Source organism: Musa acuminata, chromosome BXJ2-7, assembly GCF_036884655.1.
Source record: "Musa acuminata AAA Group cultivar baxijiao chromosome BXJ2-7, Cavendish_Baxijiao_AAA, whole genome shotgun sequence".
Classification (NCBI taxonomy): Eukaryota; Viridiplantae; Streptophyta; class Magnoliopsida; order Zingiberales; family Musaceae; genus Musa; species Musa acuminata.
This window is the reverse complement of record NC_088344.1, coordinates 23,366,062-23,391,010: the sequence shown is the minus strand read 5'-3', so window position 1 is coordinate 23,391,010 and position 24,949 is coordinate 23,366,062. Positions and strand designations below refer to the sequence as shown.

The 24,949-nt window shown below is 38.4% G+C and overlaps 2 protein-coding genes across 6 annotated transcripts; one reads left to right on the top strand and one right to left on the bottom strand.

The window, feature by feature from the left end:
• Window positions 1-4,627: 4,627 nt before the first annotated feature.
• On the top strand, window positions 4,628-6,996 carry LOC103981115 (small ribosomal subunit protein mS81 (rPPR8)). Its single transcript, XM_009397718.3, has 2 exons — window positions 4,628-6,736; window positions 6,810-6,996. The coding sequence occupies exon 1, from the start codon at window positions 4,741-4,743 to the stop codon at window positions 6,580-6,582; it is 1,842 nt and encodes a 613-aa protein (XP_009395993.2). The 5' UTR covers window positions 4,628-4,740; the 3' UTR covers window positions 6,583-6,736; window positions 6,810-6,996.
• A 4,143-nt stretch (window positions 6,997-11,139) lies between these two features.
• Window positions 11,140-23,587, bottom strand: LOC103981123 (GBF-interacting protein 1). Of its 5 annotated transcripts, none has more exons than XM_009397730.3 (10): window positions 23,335-23,585; window positions 22,410-22,453; window positions 21,811-21,910; window positions 21,201-21,330; window positions 19,315-19,439; window positions 18,849-19,175; window positions 15,752-16,163; window positions 14,686-14,986; window positions 12,477-12,971; window positions 11,140-11,831 (listed from the first exon to the last, which is right to left on the bottom strand). In XM_009397730.3, exons 1-10 carry the CDS (start codon window positions 23,495-23,497, stop codon window positions 11,550-11,552), a joined length of 2,379 nt encoding a protein of 792 aa, XP_009396005.2. In that variant the 5' UTR covers window positions 23,498-23,585; the 3' UTR covers window positions 11,140-11,549. The 5 variants fall into 5 exon arrangements, with proteins under 5 accessions (XP_009396005.2, XP_018685244.2, XP_018685249.2 ...); XM_018829699.2 differs by having other exon boundaries at window positions 11,140-11,828; XM_018829704.2 differs by having other exon boundaries at window positions 15,773-16,163.
• Window positions 23,588-24,949: the final 1,362 nt, after the last annotated feature.

The following is a 24,949-nucleotide window of genomic DNA, read 5'->3' as shown; positions in this document are numbered from 1 at the left end:
AGGGAAAAATATTTCCTACGGATATTTGAGAGTGTTTGGTTATCGTGCATTTGCACATATTCTAGACAATGAGAGGTCCAAGCTGGATGGTAAGACAAAAGAATATATTTTTATTAGCTACTTACATAATTAGTTTGGTTACAGGCTTTGGAATCCAAAAAAGCAAAAGGTATTTAGAAGCAGAGATATGATTTTTTTTTAGGATTAAACATTTAAAGATTTGAATAAGAAAGTATCAGCCAAGACTTCTGTAGAAGGATTAGCAGATTGTGACCTAGTTACTTCTCCAGTATATCAGGGTGATTGGGAGATGTGTAGGAAGATGGTGTAGAGCCCAATGTTAACCTACTTGTAGGATATGTTGAGCAAAAAGAAGTTGGAGAGCAACTTCCTATAAAATCTCAATTGAGAAGATCTTCTATACAACATCAACATTCTAAAAGATACTCTACAAATGAGTATGTGATGTTTATTGATGCAGGTGAAATAGAGAGTTACCAGGAAGCAATTGAAAGTGAGTAAAAAAAAAATTATTAATTGCTATGCAGAAAGAGATGGATGCTCTACAGAAGAACCATACATATGATTTAGTGCAACTACTAAAGAGAATTAAGACCTTAAAGAATAAGTGAGTTTTTAGATTGAAAACTCAAGAATATTGTTCTTAACCAAAGTACAAAACTATATTGATTGTGAAAGACTTTGGTCAAAAGAAATGTATTAACTTTGAAGATATTTTTTCTCCTTTTGTTAAAATGTCTTCTATTCATGTTGCTCTCCGTACTACTGCTAGCTAGGACTTAGAGGTTAAGTAGTTAGATGTGAATACAGCTTTTCTTCATGGTGATTTCGAGGAGGAAATTTTTATGAAGCAACCAGAAGACTTCAAAGTCAAAGGTAAAGAGAACTTTGTTTGTAAGTTGAAGAAGAGCTGGCCTAAAGCAAGCTCCAAGTCAATGGTACTAAAAGTTTGATTCATTTATGACAGAAAATGAATACAAAAGAATGACTTTAGATCATTATGTGTACATCAAATGGTTTGGTGAGAATTTTATTGTTCTCTTACTTTATGTTGATGACATGCTCATCATTGGAAAAGATGTCTATAATTGCTAGATTGAAGAAATAACTGAGTGAGTCTTTTGCAATGAAGGACATGAAGCCAACAAAGCAAATACTAGACATGCAGATTTCCCATGACAGAAAAATCAAGTAGATTTGGTTGTCACAGGATAAATACATCGAGAAGATATTGGAAAGGTTCAGTATGAGTAATGCAAAGCCAATTAGTTCTCCTCTAGTATGTCTCTTCAAGTTGTGCTCAGAACAGAGTCCGTCAATTGATGAAGAGAATGAGAAAATGCAAAAGGTTCCTTATACTTTAGTATTTAAAAGTTTAATGTATGCAATAGTATGTACGAGGCCAAACATCGCATATGTAGTGGGTGTTACTAGTAGATTTCTTACAAATCTAAGTAAAGAGTACTAGACAACAATGAAGTGGATCTTTAGATACCTCAGAGGGAGCTCTAAGGTTTGTTTAAACTTTGGAGTTATACTACCTTTATTAACAGGTTACACAGATATAAATATGACATGAGATATAGATATAAGAAAATCCAAATCAAGTTTTACACTTACTTTTGCATGGGGAGCTATATTATATGGTGAATTATGACAACTAGAGTGTCATACATTTGTATAAGAACCCAACTTTTCATTTAAAGTCAAAGCATATAGATGTCAGATACCACTGGATTCGAAATGTCATTGAAGAAAAACAGTTGCAGCTTCAGAAAATTCACATGGATGACGATGGAGCAGACATATTGACAAAGACCTTACCAAATGAAGGGTGGGAGATATGTCGACAACTGGTCGACATGGCTTCACATTGAGGTGTCATCGGACAGCCTCCTTTATGGGCTAAAGGGGGAGGTTGTTGGGTTGACAGCCCACAAGTTCAGCCCATAGCCCACCTCTCATTTAATCTAATCTTAGATCTAATATGGGGGGTGAGGTGGCTACGAAAAAAGGGAGAAAAGCTATAGTAATGAGACAGAAAACTATAACAGCAACTTGATTTAAAAAAAAGAAAAAAATGATAGAAAAATAAGAGAATGTAAGAGAAGAAGAGAAGAATAATGTAGAGACATTGTTCTCAATTATCCAAGCAGTGTTCTCATCTCAGATTAGATCAGATTTATAGTAGATTCTAGTTGTGATTATTTGTGAAGAATTTGGATATTGTGTATAGTGACGTAATCCATGTATCCCAGTTATTCTTTTGAAATTGTTGTTTGGGTTTTGAGCAAAAGATTATGAGATTTGTATATTCATTATTTTTATAGTGGATTATCTCTAGTTTGTCACGTCGTTTTTCTCCTTCACGTTAGAGGGATTTTTCACGTAAACCTTTATATTCTATTTGATTATAATTTTTATTTAATTTCGTTGTGTGTTATGATATGTTTATATTTATTCTTATACAAATTTTCTTCTACTTTTTATTAATTACATGAACGAGTACCCAAAAACTTCAAAGTCGACGAAAAGTACCATTTTTATATCGAATCAATCTGACTTTCGAGGGTTGGACGAGTCTCCACCACACACGCGGACACCTAATGGGTGCCCACTCCGAGGAGTTCAGCGACAGACAATGACAAGTTCGCATCATGTGATGCAGAAGACGCACAGCTCGTTTTCCATTTCAAACTCCTTCTCATCGATCAACAACGCTACACAAGTTGACTCCACCAAATACCTTTGTCGCCATTACGGACAGTACATCTAGAAGTGTTTTAGTGAAAAGTTATGGAATGAAACTTTTCTGTATAGAGCAACCTCTGAAATCATTTCGAAACTCTTGGATTACTCGACTAGTGAGTTTCTGTATGGTTCATCAAAGTAATAAACTGTTTGTGTTCATTCAAACACACTACATATCCAAGTCTTCAATTTTATTCGCGAATGCTCACAACCGAAAGTGAATTATTCTTGTTCAGCATAAACTACGTTTGCAGTGCATGGTACAGGTTATAGATTCCAGAGCAAAAGCCAACAGGATGTATCAGCTGTGGATAAGGTCGTCTCTATCAGATCGAGAGTCAAACTCATGTAATCAAATGAATCAATCTTTGGGGGAGGGGGGATTTACTTGAGAAGAAAAAACTGGCATATGCTTCCTCAGAAAAGGGACGGAAACTAAATTCTTTTGCTCAGCGCAACCACAAAGCAGCAAGCATACATATCAACGAATTCACAATGGATAGGGAGGGATACAGGAATACAACCTCACCTGAAACCAGCCATGCATGCTGTGTCTGCATGGCTCCCCAGATGCCAACTAGGAAGTATGCCAACTGCATCGACAAAGCTTCTTAGATGGCATTCAGGGAGCCAGGCAGAACATGCATCAGAGCGAGCAGGAGACGATGGTCGTGACCTACAAGAACCCCAAGACCACATGCATCAGTAATCAGCTTTCGTATCAACCAAAAGCCTTAAAAGCTGCAATAGAAAGGAACTCACGCGTACGCTTTCTTCTCTCGTCAGCTGCGGAAGCCATAAATCTCTCTCTCTCTCTCTCTCTCTCTCTCTCTCTCTCTCTCTACTCATCTCCCATGTCACATGCATTGCATGTCTAGTGCACTTGGTAAATGACTCAACTCCACAGCTAGCAGAGACGGGGAGGCAGCATATACACGAAGCAGAGCATGAAGGACAAGGGAAAGGCCAAAAGAACCATGTGGAGGTTGGGGGAGGGCCATTCCTTTCTTCTCTTAAAATGGGCGCCGGTCGTGACTTCTTCTGCTGTATGAGTCCACAGGAAGTGCCAAGGGCAGCCTGGGTCTTGCACCACGGCACCTTTGGCTTCGTCTTCTTCATCTCTCCTCGTAAATGGTGAACGATGTCATGATACATACCACATACAATATGTTATGCGATACTGCAAGCTCGATCAAGCCCCAGTCGGTACTAAAAGCAAGTAACCAGGTGATCAGTCTTCTTTTTCTCCTTTGGTCCTACCTAAACATCCCAACTTCGTTCGGTGTATCAATGTGCGTGCATCATCCATCGTTTCTGCATCTGTCGATGAGCATGACTTTGTTTAGAACAATATAGTCGTCGAACTTAGCTAATCTATGATATCCAATGTCTGTTGCACCTTCATTCCGTCTGCTTGGGTCGCATGAACCACTCTACACAAGGTCGGAGAATAGCCCGCACCGTTCACACCGAAAGTCAAAACTTTCACCGTAAGTCAAACCGGCCGACGTTTCCCTTGACCGGTAGCTAGCGGCAAGATAATGGGATTTGACCGTGAACAGGCCACGGTGGCCACACCATCCGCGGGGCCCGCCGCCTGATCGTTTAATTTATATACGACGATGCGATGATGTGTCGAAGTGTCGAGCAACAATTCCCTCGGCAAAAATAATATATCTTCTTTCGATAAATAAAATATATTATTTAAAAAAGGTGTTCATAAACCTTTTATTATCTTTGATTAATATCACCGAGGCCTTCTAACCCGATAAGCATACTTCCTTCGTGTCGCCTTGTTTACGCGCTTGATGATTGGTTAACTGACATGGGGCCCATCAAAATCGAACCAGATCGAGCGGCGATGCTACAGAACACCCTAACCCCCTGAATTCTTGCCCAAAACCCTAATCGCGTCGCCGTCCATCCGAAGCGCCCTACCATCTCCCATCGGATCAGCTCCCGCTGAGGATGAGGAATGCGTGGAGGAATCTCTCGCTGCGAAGCCTCCCTTGGATCGCTTCCCGCGGCCCCAGAGTTAGCCCTCCCAACCTCCTGGTGAAGGTTCCGGAACTCAAAAACCCTTCCTTTCTCCTCCCGTTTGTCGGCAGGATTCGCTCTCCGTCGTACCTTGCAATCCGCTGGTTCTCGTCGGATCCGGCCGGTTCGGATGAGATCAAAGCAGAGTTGGAGTCCCTCGACCTCTCGTTCGACCGGGAGACCATGGATTTGGTGCTTCGGGATCTCAAGTGCGTGCATTCCGCTTCGGAGGATGGACGCGTCAAGCTGAATTCAGAATCCTACAATCGAATGCTTCAAACCCTTCGAAACAATGGGCGGTCAGAGGAATTCTGGCGTGTTGTTGGGACCATGAGAAAGAAAGGCTTTGGGATCTCTAAAGCCACCTACTTGTCCGTCTCAAAGAGTTTTCGCGAGGAGAAAATGGAGAAAGATGTCAATTTGTTGAATGAAGCCTACTCTCTGATCACTGGTAGAAACGAGGCTGAAACGGCGAGTCGGGAAATTTGCAAGATCTTGAGGGAAGAGGAACCAGGTGAAATCCTTCAAAAGAAGCTGGATGATATCGATGACAGCTTGTTATCCGAGTTGGTCGGTGTGGTCTTGGAGTTGACTAGCCTGCACCCTGAGAAAGCTTTGCTGTTGATGGAGCAGGTAGAAAAGAGGTCGTCCTTGAAGATTGATGGCGGTGTTTATAATGCTATGGCCAGGATTTTGGGTCGAAAAGATTGCATCAATGAGTTTCAGGATCTCCTTCGGAAGATGAGAGATCAGGGTCATGAATTGGAGTTGAAAACATATATCAAAGTGTCACACTGGTTTCACCAGCGAAAGATGATTGCAGAAGTGGCAGATTTGTATGAGTTTGCGATGAGTGGTACAGTGAAGCCTCCACCTGAGGATTTCTTGTTCCTCTTGAAGAAGATAGTTTTGAGTAAAGATCTAGATTTGGATTTGATTACCCAGGTTGTCCGCATTTTTGTGGAAGATGGAAATTCCATCAAGAGATCGGTTTTTGGTGGAGTTCTTAAATCCTTGAGGAGCGTTGGTAGATTGGGGGAGTGTGATAAGGTCTTAACGGCCATGGAACAGGGAGGATTTGCGGCTGATAGTTCTGTACATGATCGGGTAGTCATCGGACTTTGTGATGCTGGGAGGTCGGATGGAGCCTTCAAATACTTGGACAATATTGAAAATGAAGGCTATAGTTTGGATGTGAAGACATGGACATATTTGGTCAAAAAACATTCGGTGGCTGGCGAACTAGAACAAGCATTGTCTTGCTTCAAGGTGATGACAGAAAGAAGGGGTGGTGAAAATGTTGGTTGTGCCTTTGAGGAGCTGATGAAAGGATATTGCCAGAAGGACAAAATAAAAGATGCACACAAGGTTCTAAATGAGATGGTAACTAAAAGAAATGTACAGCCTTGGCACAGCACCTACAAGTTTCTAATTGAAATGTTCATAAATCAAGGGTACCTTAAGGAATCTTTTAGTCTTCTGGAACCGATGAAAAGTCATGGTTTTCCTCCGTATATTGACCCGTATATAAGTTATATGTCAAAGTCGGGGACCGTGGATGATGCAATGGGTTTTCTGAAGGCTATGACGGTGAAGGAGTTTCCTTCTAGAACGGTGTTCATGCGCGTTTTTGAAACACTACTCAAAGCAGGCAGGCATGACATGGCGCATGGTATACTTTCTAAATCTCCAGGATCCGTCCGTAATCATGCTGATGTCTTGGATCTGTTCTACTCAATGAAACCAGACGATGCTTCTGCAGTCATTGCTTAGACCATCCATGGAATTCAAAAATTGTTGTGCTTCCTACAACAGCTATCCATCTTTTGATTTATGCAGTAAAACTTACTTGAGGATGATAAATTGGCCACGAATAATGCCAATATTTATAACCAGTTCCTCTGAAGACTTCAATTTCATAGACTCGGTATCAATTTGAGAATTATTGGCTAACCGAAGAATCACCTTCCTGAACTGACACTCAACCTATTATTTTGCAGAAGAGATGATTGCCGACGCTGATATTCAGGCTGCTATCCTCCCAAGTTATGAACTGTTTGTTTTAATTAGCTGATTTTTTAAGTTTGAGCACCCTCTTCTTTCACATATTGGTTAGGTTATAATGGTAAATTGACATCTTATCATATTTAAACTGCATTTGATGGGCCTATGTGCCATGCGTATTTAGTCGATCTTTTATTTTTATTTTTGTATATGCATGTGCACTTGTATCTATCTTCATGCCCGGTCCTGTGAGCCGAAGCTTATTACAATGACCAAAAAATGGCGTAAACACCAGAGCATCGCCTCGGTCCATAAACTAGGTAGGATCCAATATTCAATCCTGTTCTTAGTTCTGATTTTATGTCTGGGTTCATTGATCTCTGGTGATGCCCGATGCCTCACATAATGGCATCTTAGTTGAATTTGCCCAGTGTCTCCTGCAATGAACTGACCATTTGGTGTCTCCCTTACCTTCCTTTTCTGCAGGGTCTTCTCTGTGTCCTCTACGCATGCAGCTTCATCACCTTTTCATTAGTTCCTCCGTAGGGTGATGGGCACAACTATGAGGGGGCATGCTCGATTTTGTCGATCTAGAATTTTATGAATTTGTTGAGGTTTACTACATATTAGGTCTGAATTCATTTGAAGCTTGCAAAATCTCGACAGCTTGTCTTGTAGGTGCTTTGCATGGATTGTGACTCAGAAATTGATGGTGCCTCAATCCTCATAAGGAATGCAGCCGCAGTCACTGTTGAAGGTAAATGCTTATAGAATTCTTCATCTTGAGACATTAGAATGCTAGCTTGGATTCATTGAATGGTGAACCCCCGCCCCCGCCCCCCCTCTCTCTCGTCTGCAATATAAATGAAGAAATGGATTTCGAATGGCTACCTCATAGTTGAAACCTTGTTCATGTAATCATCATGTAACTCCTTGGTTCAAATAAGCTCGTGGAGAAACTCCATGAGGTGAGCTGAGTGGTAAAACATATTTTCGATGCTTTTAAGTAATTATGAAAGTGGCTATGCAACACAAAAGAGCTTGGCTCCTTGAAGTGAGTCCGTAGGTTGGGGATGAGTATGATCAAGATTCGTCCTTAGTTTCGTTAAGGTTTTCAAGTTTCCGTAAGTTGCCCTAAATCAAATATTAGTTTTAACCAGTCCAGAGACTTGAAACAATGTAGAATATTAGTGATATATAGATTAGCCCAAGGTAGTCTAGGCTCGAGTGTGACTTGTATGAAGATCAACACACTCGTATGAAGATCAAGGTTGATTGAGATTCTAGATGTGATTCCTCCATGAAGTAATTTTGGTATGGTTGGCTTTGTATAGTTGGCTTAACTAGAGAGGATATTATGAGATATGACTAAAATGTGCTCTCGGCATTCGTCCGATTGGGTTGTCACATGTCGAGCACTTATTAAAGGGATTCGAAAGTGCAATCGTGTGCTAGTTTGGTATATTGGTGTTTGATATATTGGTCATCAACCTTTTGATGCTTAGTCTGAGAATGACATATTATGTACCCCTCCAATGCTTAGCTTAGCTCAGGGGTGAGCGCAGCGCGTCATGCAATGAAGGAAATAACATTGCTTGAATCGCCTCAATGCTAGATGGTGTGGGAGTCTCTCGATCGATCGGTTGGTCGATCAATGGAGTAACTTAACTGATTTGGAGGGTGGATGGCTCAACCATCGATCGAGCAATGGAGTAACTTAGCTGATTTGGATGGTGGAGATTGGACCGAAGTTGATCTAGCAAAGTACAATTGAAGTGCCCACTCCATCGCAAGGGGGGTAAGTTTTGGTCTATTTGCTACTACTAGTTGGTAGCATTGCCTATCTATGCCGGGCGGTGAGATGCTGAGATGTTGTGGAGGTCCATGGGCATCCGCATCCAGATCGTATTTGATGGGCCGACGACAAGTTGGTGGTAGGATGCCGATCCCTATGCCGCCCAAGTGCCCACACTTTGCAGCCGGCATTGCCCGATTGTTGCAGCCCCACCACCTTCGAGCACACTTTGCATTCGAAGCGGTGGAGGAGCTTCCGCGGCTCGGCTGGCGCACACCAAACAAACACTTGTCACCCAATCTTTATTGTCGGGGATGTCCAGGGACCCACACCGGGCGGTGGGCTCTTGCTCTTCTTGCAGTGGGATTTAGAGGGCCCACGTCGTGCGTCCGCCTGGCCGACTGGCAGTGGGGCCGATGGACCCACATCAGGAATGGCCATTCGGATCTGCCCATGTCGAAGAGCTTGCTTTTTTGGGCCCAATCAATCAGCTATAAAAGCTCCTGATCTGCTGTCCGCATAAGGAAGTTAGGAGGACACTTGGCTTGGTTGATTTGCCCACCTATTCAAATCTAGTGAATTAGCTCCGAGTTCGGCTGATCTGCTCGCCTTACGTCGAATTCGATCCACCCACATCAGGTAGATTGTGTTAAAAAGACAGAAAGACACTTTTGGTCTACGGAGAATGCATTCAACAGAATTTGATCCGAATGCCGACCAACCCACATCAGGCAAGTTGGGTCCATGTCGAAGATACTCGTAGGATCCATCAATCGTTGAGATGCTTTCGTTTACATTATCATGCATTAAAGATACTTGTGTCATTGAATGATGCATCGACCATTGGGATGCTTTTGTCCGCAAAGGATGTACTAGATACTTCGGATGCTTTTGTTTGTTAAGGATACAACGATCACTTCAAATGCTTTTCCCCGTAAAAAACGTGACACTTATGGATGCATTGGATGCTTTGAATGTTTTTGTTCATGAAAGACACTTTAGATGCTTTGTTCGCGAGGAAGGTATCATACGCTTCGGATGCTTTCATCTATGAAAGATGCATCAGATGCTTTTGTCTACGAAAGACGCATCAGATGTTTTCGCGCGCGAAGAACATGTTGAATGTTGGGATGCTTTGGCCGTTGCAATCACGCTATCATCGAAAAAAGATACTTCGAGTCATTTCAACCACATTGTTGTCGATGGGAATGCTTCGAAACTATTTTAATTGTGCTCTCATCAAACAACGTGCTTCAAGCTATTTCGACTGCAATATGGTTCGAGACGAAATGTCTTTGCTAGAGCACTCATTGAGCAAGTTGACAAGATGACATTCTTGTGATATGAGCCTTCTTAGCAAAAAAATGATAAGAAAAATATCGATGACTCTATCTAAGTCTATGTGCATAAGAAGTCCGATATGACCAAGGTGAGGACTCGAACGTCCAAAGATAATTTTAATTTGAATAAAATTAAATAAGATTCTCGACGTGAACGTCCAACGATCACTTCAAATGCTTTTCCCCGTAAAAGACGTGACACTTATGGATGCATTGGATGCTTCGAATGTTTTTGTTCATGAAAGACACTTTAGATGCTTTGTTCCCGAGGAAGGTATCATAAGCTTTGGGTGCTTTCATCTATGAAAGATGCATCAGATGCTTTTGTCAACGAAAGACGCATCAAATGTTTTCGCGCGTGAAGAATATGTTGAATGTTGGGATGCTTTGGCTGTTGCAATCACGCTATCATTGAAAAAAAATACTTTGAGTCATTTCGACCACATTGTTGTCGATGGGAATTCTTCGAAACTATTTTAATTGTGCTCTCATCAAACAACGTGCTTCAAGCCATTTCGATTGCAATATGGTTCGAGGCGAAATGTCCTTGCTAGAGCACTCATCGAGCAAGTTGACAAAATGACATTCTTGTGATATGAGCTTTCTTCACAAAAAAAATGATAAGAAAAATATCGATGACTCTATCTAAGTCTATGTGCACAAGAAGTCCAATATGAGACGAAATGTCCTTACTAGAACACTCATTGAGCAAGTTGACAAGATGACATTCTTACGATATGAACCTTCTTCGCAAAAAAATGATAAGAAAAATATCGATGACTCTATCTAAGTCTATGTGCACAAGAAGTCCGATATGACCAAGGTGAGGGCTTGAACGTTCGCTCGAAGATTGATATGGACTTAAACGCTCATCCCAAAATCATCTTTCACGAAGAAAATTTTAATTTGAATAAAATTAAATAAGATTCTCGATGTGGGCCCTTCAATGCTTTATCAATAACCGATGAAAGCAAAATAATTTTAATAAATAATAATTTTTATAACATAATTAATTTTTTAAATCGATTTACCTAGAAAAAATATATTCTGAGAAAGAATATTCCTTTTGACAATCATCTCCTATCCTCATATTAACTGAGGTGCCACATGCCGAGCCTTAATTGGGACGAATATTTCCCCATCAGCAACCAAAGCCCCCATATGCAATCACCGATAATTTTATCAACCGCATGAGTGAAATGATAATGAACTGTTATTTCCATCATACCAAAGTACAACAGTGGGTATACATTCTCTTGCCATCAAAATTTACTTTACAGGTACGACGCTAGAAAGAATTATAACTCACCAACTTAATGTGTTACACCTCCCAAGTTTTTGTCATCTGATGCTCATCAGAAGAGGAGGATCCAAAAGACAAAAATTTAAGCTTTTCACCAATAAGGACAACTCCGGCAACTGAGAGAGCAAACAAGCAGGATGTCTCTGAAGTATAACCTCTACTATCGGCAACATCTGATAACGAAATCTATCCACACCCTTTTGGATCAGGCTTCCCAAGTAGCTTTCCAGATGCAATCAAAACTAGCCTCCAAACTTTTTGATTCGTTGCTTACTGTTGCAAAGCCTCAGCTTTCCGCTCAATAATCACCAGTCCAATTTATCTGTGCATGTTGTGGCTGTTGATAAACACCCGCAGCAGGGCCCACCATTTCTACTGCTCCAGCCGCAGCCTGAGACTGCTGGACAAGAGGATGAACAGCAGCGGATGCAGGGTGGTAGATCCCACCCAAGGCACCATGGCCAGTTTGTGTGGGTGCTAATGTCATATGAGGCGGCATACCGTAGAAAGTAGTAGCAGTCTGAAGACTGGAATTGTCCTGCCCAGGTGCCAGAATCCAAGCAGCTGAACCTTCACTCTGCTAAAGAGAATGGTAACTCGGATATAAATAAGACAAATTACAAGAAATCAGACTTAGTGAATAGAAATTACAGTAGAGATTGTATAAAAGTAATTCGCCATCTGGGCTTGTCCGAACCTGAATCCACAATCACTATATAGAGGCAATATATTTGAAGTAAACCAGTTCTTTTCTTTATTATCATTTATTTTACACTATCCAGGACCAAAAAAAAACTTGCAGCACCCTTTACAAGCTAATCACAGAAAGTTTTTAAATATATCATTAATATATTGCTCTAGGACAGTTTATGCTACAAAAGTGTTTCAGCCAATGATTGCTAGAATCTTTGATAATTTGGCTGTGTTCGTGAATTAAATGCATATTTGTTAATTCGAAAACTTCTAGCCTAACAAAATGCAAGCAGATCATTGTCACCTCCGACATCTCTCACGAAGGAAAACTTTGAAGTGATGATCACTTGAACAAACAAAGGGAGCAGCCATAGAGAGACCAAGAGCCATTATAAAAATGATAGTGGCTCTCAAAATACAATGGCAGCTTTCAGATTTCTGTACTATAGGCAGTAGAATGGTTTTTCTTTCAAATAATCACACATGGATAAAAATTAATATCTCAAATCTAAATAAAAGAAGAGAAAATTACCTGCTGCTCAGAACTATAGATATTATTTTCTTTGAATTGAGTTGAATTGAGATCCTCCTTGCTAGTTGAGTTACCACTACTCACAACAGGACTATATGTGTAGCAAGTTGGGGTGGAGTTGTAACTTCCATAACCCGCTGGGATTCCAATAAAAGCAGAACTACTAATGTTAGTACCAGGCTTATATTGAGAAAGGGAGAACTTGACAGGGGCAGCAGCTGCTGCAGTTCCAGGATGTGGATACATGCTGCCAAAATGAGGTTGCTGAGGGAATGCAACGCTACTCAGAAAAGGGTGAAGGGCAGGAGGTGGAACATAGAATGGTGAGAAATATTGACCATATGAAATTGGATAATGCGATAAATGTACACCAGCAGTTTGCCGAAATATGGGAACTGGTTGCTGGGAAACAACACCAGAACTCTGCATGGCACCAACTGCTTGAGTTGCGAGAGGAGTTGACCCAGCTGTAGATAAAATAACAGAGCTCCCATTCTGTAATGGAACAACAAAGCATTGGTGTTCTAATAAGAAAAGAAATATAGAGAACACATGGTAAAGAAATCAGTAAAATGCTGAACATGAAGCAGAAAAAAATGTTATTCCAACAAAAAATGTTGTTAGCTTGCAACCAAGGAAGTCTCAGTATGATGTAAGATGTTATCACGTAATAAAATAAGATGTCTCTTTCAATAGAAATTAAATGCTAGATATTCTTGCTTCATTTTCATCATGATATCCACGTTGGGAGCATTTGGTTGCCTACAACTAAAATCATCTGCAAGTAGCAGTTGCAGGTCTTGGAAAGGAAGAAGGAATGATTATGCTGTCTAAAGTAGAGAGAGTTTTGCGGTCGGATATAGTATCTAAATCAAATTTTCTTTTGCAACCCACCTAGAAGGTATGACAAATGGAATTTCAATTGCATATCCACCTGCAGCTGGAGAGGACAAAGTTGTGTGTAGACAAGCTTCAAGTGGTTTACCTGCATGCAACCAAATGCATGCAAGTGGACTACTTGCTGCAGAATGACCAGCAAGCAGTCCACTTGCAGGCAAGCAACTAAACAGCCCCTTCATGAATTTAGATTAAAAAAATTAGTTTACATAACATAAGCAATTATTATCTTGAAAAACTTAAGAGACCATCCTTGCTACTAACAAATCTAAGGCCCGGATATACAAATAAATAATTTCATTTAAGTTTGAAATCTATTACATGTTGCAATCGTCATGTGAGTCACCCTTACTATCAGGTATCATTGAACAAAATAATAGAAAATGAATTGTACATGTACCACTATCAAGCTATATGTTCCAGTATTAGTACTTGGTCGGACCATGAAATACTACTTTATATATAATGGTCTGACCGATATTAAAAACATCAGATGGATTAAGCATAATGGGTGATCACATAATTTAAAAATTAACACAGGAAAAATAGGTGGTCACATAATTTTTAGAAGCAGGTTCCTATGAGATCGATAAAGCACTGTGCTTTCACCAATCTCTTGTAAAACTATGTTTTCTTCATGACTAAGAAAATGCATAGAAATTCACCTGAACCAACCGCTTGTTGTGCCTGGCCAAACTGAGTACCAGGGACAACCACCATGTTACTATTGTACCCAGCAGAGGTACTACATGCGAAGAAAGGAGAAAATGACTACTCGCAACAGCAGTAGGACGAGAGAATTGTGAGAACATACAAAAAGGAATTGAAATTGAAATAAATTAGGAGGGCCCACATAATCATTGTGAAGATAACGCTGAGGAACAGAAAAAATAACAAAGAAAGCAAGAAACTTCACCCATCCCAAACCCTATCTAGACTACTAAAACCCGAGTCTGCACTGAATGTGTAAAAGCTGAGACAAAGCAATTGTAAAAGCAAACGAGTAAAAGCATTTGTACTAACCTGAGGCTGCAAATAACCAAATGTGAAAAAGCAACTACAGCTTAGCTTACCGAGAATCTAATAGTCGAGACAAAAGACCCAAAACTCAAGCGAACATTTTTGTCACATCCTATGACTAATATCCATGTTAGTTACAATGCAATGGACCACACATACAAAATATTAATTCCAACAAATAAGATTGCAATAAACAGAAAATTTTGGATGCTTGAGCTACAATGAATGTGACCATTAAAGGAACAAAAGGCAAAAAAGATCTGCAAAAAGATCTAATAGTAGGAATATATACCACAAAGTTTGGCAGATTAGTATCACATGCCCCAGGCTCGGAGCTCCAGAAGGGTACAAACTGGTTTCCAAACATTTGCGGTGCCAATCCAAATGTTGAATTCATGGATATAGATGGAACAACTGGAATTTTAGGATCTTCTGGGGCTATAACAGGTTCTTGTTTGGCTTGGCCATACTCTTTTGTAGCTGATGTGCCATAAATCCCAGCTTCCCTTGATGAATAATTTTCTGGCATCTGTCTGGGTGATTGTATATGATCTGGATGGTCTTCTTGAGAAGCTGAGGATGCAATATGAATACTGCACTCGAAAAGAAAGAAACATACAAGGCTAAGAAAACCAAATTTTGACAGCAGAATGGATCAGTAAATTATAGCAAAAATTACCAGAACACAATGTAAAGATGTCTATTTAATTCAATGACAAACACAGGCTTGTTATCAACTAAACTGGCATTTGGCACTTTTCAGAAATTAGCTTTATGTAAAAGGATTGTGACACAAAATGTTACAATTGTCTAAGGACTTCACTTTAGGGCATTCTAGTACAGGCATGCGTTACATAATCAAATATCATGATAGAAACTATAATTTTTAATAAACACAGATGACAAACTACTATAAAAAATTAATACATTTACAGGACCATCAACCAAATAGTCTGAATGCCAAGTACTAATGTAATTGATTTGAAAAACAATTCTCCCTTGTGGAGGCACTACAAAGATACATCCTTGTTATATTCACAACCAAGGTGAAGTATGTAAGAAATTTATATCAAATAAGCCAAAATTTTGCTTGAAGAACTAATAGGTGTAGTGAAACGATATAAAAACAAGTGCTTACTGCATGTTAGTGAATGCTGAATGCTCTTCCATGACATGTTATCTCCTGAACTGAATATAACTAAAAGCCATACAACGTGGTCAATAAAACATTATTCTCAACTCGCTAAAATTAATTGATATTGAAAAATAAAAGGGTAGTACACAAACATATCATCTAAACTTCAAATCTCAAATAAACAAGAAACAAGGATCAAAATTGTAGAACAGAACGTCAGTACCAACACAATGGAATATCTGACCATGAAGAAGGCTGCTCAACATTTTCTTCATTCTCTTGAAGCGATCCTGATAATTGTGTAGCACTCTTGTCACATTTGTCGCCATTTGCAAAATCGACGTTGAAACAGGCATCAAAGCTTCCAAAACTCAACCCATGTCTTTCAGAGCCTGTGACTTGAAGATGATCAGGAATGATCACATGTTGTCTAACTGAGAGTTGCACTTCATCTAGCTTCTTTTCAAGCTTTGAAATAGTTTCCTCCCGTTCAACAGAGCATGAGGCTGGCACTGATACTGACTGAGAGACAGCATTGCCCATCATAGGTACATCATAATTGCCAGCAATTCCAGATGCCTGGGTATGATCCGTGTGTGCTGATTTTGGTTTCCACTCCTTATTAGGAACAACTGCTGAATATAAAAAAATCAAACAAGGAGAAGCAAAATGCAAAGTCAGACAACAGAGCACAGACCATGTGCTAAAACAATATATATATCAAACCAAAAAATAATGTAAAGTAATAATTTCATGCTTTATATAAAAATATAATATCATGTACATCAGAATCAGAAACACTCTTAATTTGTTAAAGTTCAACAATTAATTATCAAAAATTTATTAGACTCAACCCTAACTCTTTTATACATATACTTTAGTAGCTGGAGAGAGGCAACCAGATGTTCCCAAATGCAACCATATCTCAATTGACACCAAGCTAACTGGAAATTATATGTTTAAAAAAGAATCAATAGAATTTGGTGGTTTCTTATCTTAGTACCAGTTTCAACCTTTTTCAGGTGCTACATAATTTCCATTATCTGCAACTCTCAGACCTACAAATCCACAGATTGATTTCATCATGACCATTGGTAACATCCAAGTTAATCATAAAATCATAGAGGAGATGTTACTTGCACCAAGACACTGCGTTCAACCATATCAATTTTGCAGACCAAACTTGTAGAATCAACAAAATCCTAGCATTCTTTAGTATGTTCCAGTGACATTCAGTTATAGTCATTTACTTGATCTAATACTCTAGATTGTCTTGAGGACTCATTTCCCTATAAATTATCCCATAAAAAGAACCAAGGATGGTAAACATGAAACACATATCAAGGTGATATTGGATAAACCCTGCCCAATGTTGTGATCTACTTATTCATGCATATAAACTTACATTATTGATTCATGTGTATATATGACAATCTAGGCCATGTACCTGTCTGAGGCTTGTTTACAACCAAGCACTAGCTCAGGTGTCCTGGCGATCTCCTACAACAGCAGCATGACCTTAAATATTTAATTATAGAAAACAATCTATCCCAATCATATAGAAAATAAGTTCTCATCTATCATCCCATTGTAAATATTTCTTTATCCAGTAAAGTGGAAGTTGCGTTCCAAGGTTCTTCTGAACAGATTTGCTTTGACAGAAACCCAACACTGATTTTGTGAGTTGACTTCAGGTTCAAAAGCTACAATAATTACAACATTCTGTTGCTGCCTGGTTATATTTATAACTTCTGTACAATCCACTATTTCAATCAATGAGTAAAATGTTTGTAATCCACTTTTGAAACTCGTTTCTTAGTGATGCACACAAAGATCACCACTCTAAACCTGATCGAGTGTAACCAGCTAAACAGGAAAGTTCCATTATTAAACGGTATGAAAATTATCTAACTAAAATAATTTGTTTTCATGTATGAAAGTATATAAAGCATGTTTTACAACCACTTGAGCCTCTTAATCAAGGTTCCAAAAATCAGAGTGTACCAACAACATTGTCCCAGTATGATTGTGCACAGTGTGAACATGTACCAGCATAAAAATATACCAGTGTACCGACCATATCGATCACAGGTACTAGTAGTTGTCCATGTATTTAAAACCTCGCTCTTCATTGCCTCCAGAAATGCACTCTTGCTCATTGACATCAATGCTTTAATAGCCTGCACAAAACTCAGGAGAATTCCACCCCCTACCATCTGCAATATTGGCATTTCCTTCTCTGGCTTGGTTCACATCAAATGAATGGATCCTCTGTCATTAAAAACTCTTAAGCTGGTGCATCAGCATTTGGCTCTGTTCACCACTAGTTCAAATCTGACATACAATGATATTTGAAGGGTCTACATGGAATGTGCTTCAGTGGTCAAGAACAAGCTAAAAATTAGTCTTGACTGACTGATTCCGTGGAAAACAAGCCAACTCAACTACCATGAAAATCATCAAAGATTACTTGTATTTTGCAGTCATTTTATCTAATCAGAAAATATATCATATCTGTAGGGAAGTTAACCAAGTTAATCACTGATTAACAATTTTAGGAGATGCAAATCTCTTGTACTTGGGACTACAGAGATCCGGCAGTGCGAAATTTTAATCGAATCCCCTTCTATCCCCAATTCTTCTGGAGGCTTTTGAACTCATTTAAGTAGTTAATCTGTCTCTTTTTTATTTTTAAAAGAAGGAAATAAATTATTAGCCTACAACTTTATTGTTTCATTCAGCAGAGTATCAGCCTTTCTTTTACTATTACAAGTTAAAAACCCCCCCTTGACACTGATCATCAAGCTGAATATCAGATGCCTGAGAGCAGCATTATTAGGTGCCTATTTCACTCCAAAATCCAACTGAGCTTCATATCTTCTATAAGACCCTACAAGATAATTGAATAAAACAGAAAGATAAGAGAACTATAAGAAAAACCATACTCAACTATACCTAGTTAGATCTTAATAGCACTATTTGATCCCAATCTAACTACACAATTAAAATTATTTGGTTTTGGTGCATATAGGACTTTAATGAAGGAAAACTATGATAATATACTCAAATTATGGCTTTGAAAGTTCATGAATAACATGCTGCCAAGTTGATGGCCAACAAAATATTCATCCCCAAAGTTTGATAATTTGACAACTGCACTCTAAGCCCCAGGCAACTCAATGATAATTTTCATCACAAACTAAGTTAACGTAACTAATAACAGTATCCCAAAACTTCAAATAACCAATCTATCAAGACAAGAATATCCCTTATCAGAATATAAGCAACAAAAATGTGAAATACCATGGGTCAAACAGTACCTTTCTGTGAACCAACTGGCTGCTGGGAATGGTTACCATAATTAGATGATCTGCTTCCTGTAGGTCCCATTTCAGAAGATGAAAATGCAGCTTCAGAAGCACCTGTGAGTTGATTTGCTTCAGATCCTTTTGACTTAACCTGGATCTCTCGATTTACATATGAACTGCTCATTTCTTTGGACCCTTTTCCCATCAGAGGTGAGACAGCATCGCACACAACCTTGTTCGTCACCATTTCAACAACTGTTTCTCCACACTGGATTACATGCATGATAGTACCCAGTTTACCTGGGCTACAGCCAACAGGTGATGGCACAGTCACAAGATCTGCAGATGACACATGGAAACATGGAACAGATGACATTCTCTCAAATGATGAGAATTGGTCCAAAATCTAGTGCAAATTGTCCAGATATGGAACAATTTTTCACATCACTATGAAATAACAAGGTAGTCCATATCTTACTGGTTTTAGCAGAACATTCTTCCCTTGAGGTTATGGTACTATCACTAGATACCTGGGACAAACATCCCTGAGATGACAACAACATATCTGTTTCGTTGCGACTGTTTGTGATGCCAGATACAGTACTGAAATTACTAGGCATTAGAAAGATATAGCAAGCACAGAAAACATAAAATTATGCCAAAGAAAAGGAACTGCATATATTTTTAACTGACAGAAGTAACTACAGAAGAAAACATAGAAAGTTCATCCAATACAAGCATACCAAATTTATTTGAAGCCAAGGCATGTAATTTTCATTGCCTACATCAAAACCTGAATCTCTCTAGAAGTTGACAGAAAAAGAACAGTCATTTTAAGTGGTCTACTTCATTTTAATGGACTTGTTAACTCTGAATTGGCAAGTTCATAAGAATCAGTTAATAGCAAACAACAGTCAAATTAGATGCCACTCAATTAAACAGCCAACTCATAACTTTTACATTTTTCAAGGGCAACGGTTCTTGAGGAATGGTAGTGCTCTCCTCATGGACCAATGATACATTTTTCTCTGCAAAGCACCTTAAGAAAACAAGGTCTGGCATATGTAAGTTAGAGATCACTGATAACCCTGTAACCAAGAGGAAGAAGTCTCGACCTCCATAAAAGTCTTGTAAGAAACTATGTTGTTGCCAAACCCCTTAACTAATGATCTCTTTTTTAATTCATCATATTACAAACACTTATGTAATAGAGGCAAAGCATGTGCTCAGTAATGTTACTGACTGGTCCATTCTCTCATCAATAAAAGCAAACTACTCGGTCAACCTCTTCTGCAGGAAAAGCAACACAACAAAAATAATATACTGCTTGATGTCTTCAGTCTATCCAAACAACAATTTTCATGAACAATCACCTTTTTCAAGTTTTCGCAAAGGCTATCAACTGCTGCTAAGCCTCCTCATCAATGAACATGGGACTTTCTCATTAGGCCCACAACATAATCAATGTCAAATTCATATCTAGAGCAATCTAGCACATGCAACGAATAGGTGGAGAAGGCCAAGTTGCTAATCCACTTAACAACTAACAGCCCAAAGAAATTACATGATACTTGTTTATTTTATTAGGATCCTTTTAAACATCTTGAATGTCACATCATGAATGAACCAAGGAAAAGTCCGTTTTAATTGTTGAAGAGGTAATGTCACAATTCTAGTGAACGAAAGTGCAGTATATAATAATAATAATATTAATATGTTGAGAGTGAAGTTTGAAAACATATTTTAGTAACTGATGTCCATCAAAGCAATTATCTGTTCAATTGTTTCCGGATAAAATTAATAACTATTTGACTATTAAAGATGAGAACCAGCTTCTCACTGGATGACTTCACCAAACACCCGGAGTCTGACACCGGATTTCCACAACCCTCTAAAAGACTCCGGGAGACGAAGAAGAAAAAATAAATTTTCTACTCTTCTTGAAGTTGTTTTAGATGCTATTCTCGACATGGTTATGTTTTCAATATCAACCTCCAGACCAAGAAATTCAATACCACAAAATGCAGACAGTAAACCCAAAGTGATTGTTCCAATTCCATCTAAACACTCGTAATACCATGATATAACGAAACACATATGACGTAATACAAACTATGAATCACATTGGACCACATTCAATTTGCTAGGGACTACAGTATCACAAACATCTTATTTAAGTTATAGGGACAAAATTTATCAAAATTCAAATCAGGCAAGTAAAAGTGTAAAACTCACTGAACACTGAGCAAAATCCTCCATGAAAAACAACACAGCATCAGAGCATGCTATTTATCTATGTAGGCATTTGACTTAATCACATGATTCTAGTTTGATGATATCACCAGAGTCCTAGCTCACAAGTACCTTGAGATGAAAGTTGTAGATTTGTTCCCTTTGCCAGTAGCAATAGGTAAAAAAGATGTATTGTCTTTGTCTGGGCCTTGTTCCGCTCCATTCTCCTTACCAGAAGTAATGTTTCTACTGTCAGCAACATCTGACAAGACAAAATCATATCCTTTTTGTTTCAATAACAAGCAAACTAGAAATAGCACAGTTGCATTGTGACAGCTGCCCATTAACATTTGATGTAATGCATGGTTTAGGTAGAAGAATAAGTAGTTCATGATAATCTGATTCAAGCATTTAGCAGATAAGAAATGTCACCAGTTACAGGATGCACACCAATAGAGTGGAGCTTCATGAGTAATGAGCTCAGGCTCCACATACAAACTAGTCAAGTTGGACACAAATTGAGATTTTTGCAGCGGGAAGCATGCAGAGCACTGATTACATGCTAAATGGAAATATGTCTATCAACAAACCAGTATATTTTTACAGTGAGACTTGTGAAACTGCAGTAGAAACTCAAATGACAATAAGCACATGCAATCAAACAAAATATTCAAATGCATCAAGCTGATTCCTTGACATGAAAGTCAAACTTCAACTGTGTTTTGTAAGGATAAATACATACCATTGGATAAGTAGCGGTTAGAAAAGTTTTGGTGACCTCTGCCACCTCCTCGCCCTAATGCCCCTGGCCTCCATCTACGATCTGAATGCTCTCTCACATTCTGTCGAAATTAATGAACATTAGCATAGCAACATGATCACACAACATGCTTGTGAGATCATGCCAGAGATGTAAGTCACGAAATCTTGAGTATGACTTCTGATTTCTGAGACATGAATCCAAATCTTAGAACTTATTACATCATCAGCCAACATGAATGAAAAAGATCTACCTGAATCCAAATCTACTTGTTTAATTTTTTAGCTTTCTTAAAGAAATATGAGCGTTATATCAAAACAGATTGCATCAGTCTTACTTTAGCCATGTAATAGGAAAAAGTTTTTGCTATACTAGAAAAAGCAAAGAAAATATTCTGCTAGAAGACAGACTGGGCTATTATTAGTCAGTATGACTGACCATCGCTTGAGCACAGAGTGGTACTATGCTAGCATAAACCAAAATCAATGATTTGTAATTTGAAGGCATTCTTAGTCGACAGGGGCATGGAAAAGATGAAGATTGTCAAGGTTAAGAACAAACACAAAGTAAATCCAGTTTACCCCATTTCTCTTATCGCGCTTCCTTTTCACCTCATGAAAAGTGTCTGAATTACAAAAGAAGGAAACTTATTAGTACTTGAAAGATGAAAGTAGAACATAAGTAAGTATGCACGGAAACACGTGCCAACAAAAAGGAGAGGGTGCTGAATTAGCAAATGATGCGTATGTGCTTGTCGGGATAAGAATAAAAAGAAATCTGCCTCAACTAAGTATCAAACTTGGTGCAGCAAAATCTGACTAAGAAAAAGAAGGATCCATACGAAGCAAACTGAAGCTATAAAAGATGTCGCACTATCCTTTAGTCAACATCATTTTTCCCGCTATTATGACACTGATAACAAATTACATTAAAAAGGAAAAAATAATCAACAGGCACGTATCTGTACTCCCATTAAATCTTCAAAAATCAAATATAAACAAAATAAAGGGTTCAGTAAATCATTAGCAAGAAAAGGCAACACTAGACTAAATCCTGTAGAATATTCCACTCGAATTACTCTTAAAAGAGTAAATGTCATGGAGAAGTAAAAGGAATGGTGAGACCAGTAAGTCAAAATCGATTCAAAGAGAAATGTTTGCAATAAACCGGTCAGACAAGAGAGGCAGCAAATGAAGATATCGTATAATAGCCAAAATATTATCTCGATGTCAAAAAGTAACTTCTTTCGTCCTCAAAATGCACGGTTAACTAGTGATCCATCAAAATATCAACTAATAGACTTAAACCATAACAACGAAAAGAGTCTAAACAAGTTCAACTAGGGGAAGAAGCTAGCTCAAAAGTGCAACAAAAATGAGGAAACGGCATCGACCAAGGAACGGCAACCCGGAGCATGATATCAGCTCATAAAATCCAAATAAGGAATCGAGAAATCAAGCCACTTCCAGGAGAGGGAACAGAGACTGGGAGGAGGAAAGAGGAGACCCTGGAGGAGGAGCTTCTGGGCGGTCTCGTTGGGATCCATGGCGCACTCCTTTAGCATCGAGTAAATATCTTCGTCAGTGTGGTGGCCGGCGATCTCCTTGATGTTCTGGATCGTCCGCCGCACGCTCGGCGGGATCGAAACCCTAGCGCCGCCGCCGTTCATATTTGAAGCTACAGCGAGAGCGAGAGAGGGAGAGAGACGAGGAGAAAGGAATGGGGTCTGCGGGAGAGAGAGAGAGAGAGAGAGAGAGGGGGCAATAAAGTAATATAACGCTGTGCCCCGACGCAAACAAATACGTACAAATTTCCTACTTTATATGAGTTTTTTCGCATTTACAATAACATTACTTTTTCTTTTTTTTTCTTGAACGAATTTTCTAGAAAATATCTATACTTTGAATATTTTTTAAAAGTATCACTTTTTAAATTTTTTATTTTATTAAATTTTAATTATAAAAATATTTTGGTTTTGACTCTTTATGATGTTTATGGTGTTTTATTGAGATACTGAAAATTTTATAAATATTATTAAAAAATATTATATGAAATATCATATTATATCTTTTTGATTGTCATTGGTCATGAGTCAGTATAATATCATATATTTGGATTCATAATTAATTTGATTATGATTAAAAATATATTTATATTATTTAATAGTATTTTGAAGTACATCTTATATAGTCTTTCTAAAGTGATATTGTTTGAGTATTTTTAAAATTAGAGATGATGTTTGAGAAAGAATAAAATGGAGATATGAAATACACAAAACATGAAAATTTTGTAAAAAAAAAATCTTCTTGTTTATGATCGACCTTTTTTGTTCTTTAATTAATTATATATATTTTATAATAATATAAAAATTAAGGTGGGTAGAAAATGTAAAGAAACAGCGAGACATATAATAAATTGAATTGATGTAACAATATGCAGCGTCGGTGTGATCGTTATGATGATACGTCAATGGATGCACATTTTTGGGTCATTGTGACCCGATTGCATGTGATGCGGGAATAAGAAGGGAGTGACGTGAGGGTTTCATCGATTACCTAGAGTTTAATCCCTTCTATCAAATACAATAGCTTCGCTTATTGGATGATTACAAATTAATTTAGAGGTGGTTTGCATTATTTAGATAAAGAGGTACCCCAAAGCATGATGTGACAAAAAACAAAGATCCATAAGGGTGCTTTGGTCCAACGTGTCATCGATATTATACAAATAATGAAAGTTGTCCGTTTGCGTCATGTGGTTTTGATTTATAGCGTTACATCGTTAAATTATTTTTTTTAAGTTTAAGATCATGTGATATGATTGATGTAATGTTTATATGTTAATAAAGTCATTTAGTTCCGCAACAACTATGTGAACCAACTATTCGTAAGTCTATCGAATCTTCTTTATCCGTAGAGATATATTTTGGAACTTACCTATTTTGAAAAGGATAAAATCGTACACCTATCGCTCAAAGCAAACAATTCCTCGTAAATCTACAGGACCGCACCACTGACCAAATGATCCATTTGACGATTATCATAGCTACCAACCTCCGATTCAAGACACTTTTTGTTTGTTTTAAATGTCATATTATCTAACTCTTAATTAAATTTGATAT

What these genes read in the sequence shown, in the direction of transcription:
- LOC103981123 (XM_009397730.3), bottom strand. Translation starts at nt 23,497, where the DNA reads ATGAACGGCGGCGGCGCTAGGGTTTCGATCCCGCCGAGCGTGCGGCGG. An exon ending in AGAATGTTCTGCTAAAACCA is followed by an intron (nt 19,176 to 19,314) that starts GTAAGATATGGA and finishes TGTCATCTGCAG; the next exon opens with ATCTTGTGACTGTGCCATCA. An exon ending in TCTATAGTTCTGAGCAGCAG is followed by an intron (nt 11,832 to 12,476) that starts GTAATTTTCTCT and finishes CATTCTCTTTAG; the next exon opens with CAGAGTGAAGGTTCAGCTGC.
- LOC103981115 (XM_009397718.3), top strand. Translation starts at nt 4,741, where the DNA reads ATGAGGAATGCGTGGAGGAATCTCTCGCTGCGAAGCCTCCCTTGGATC.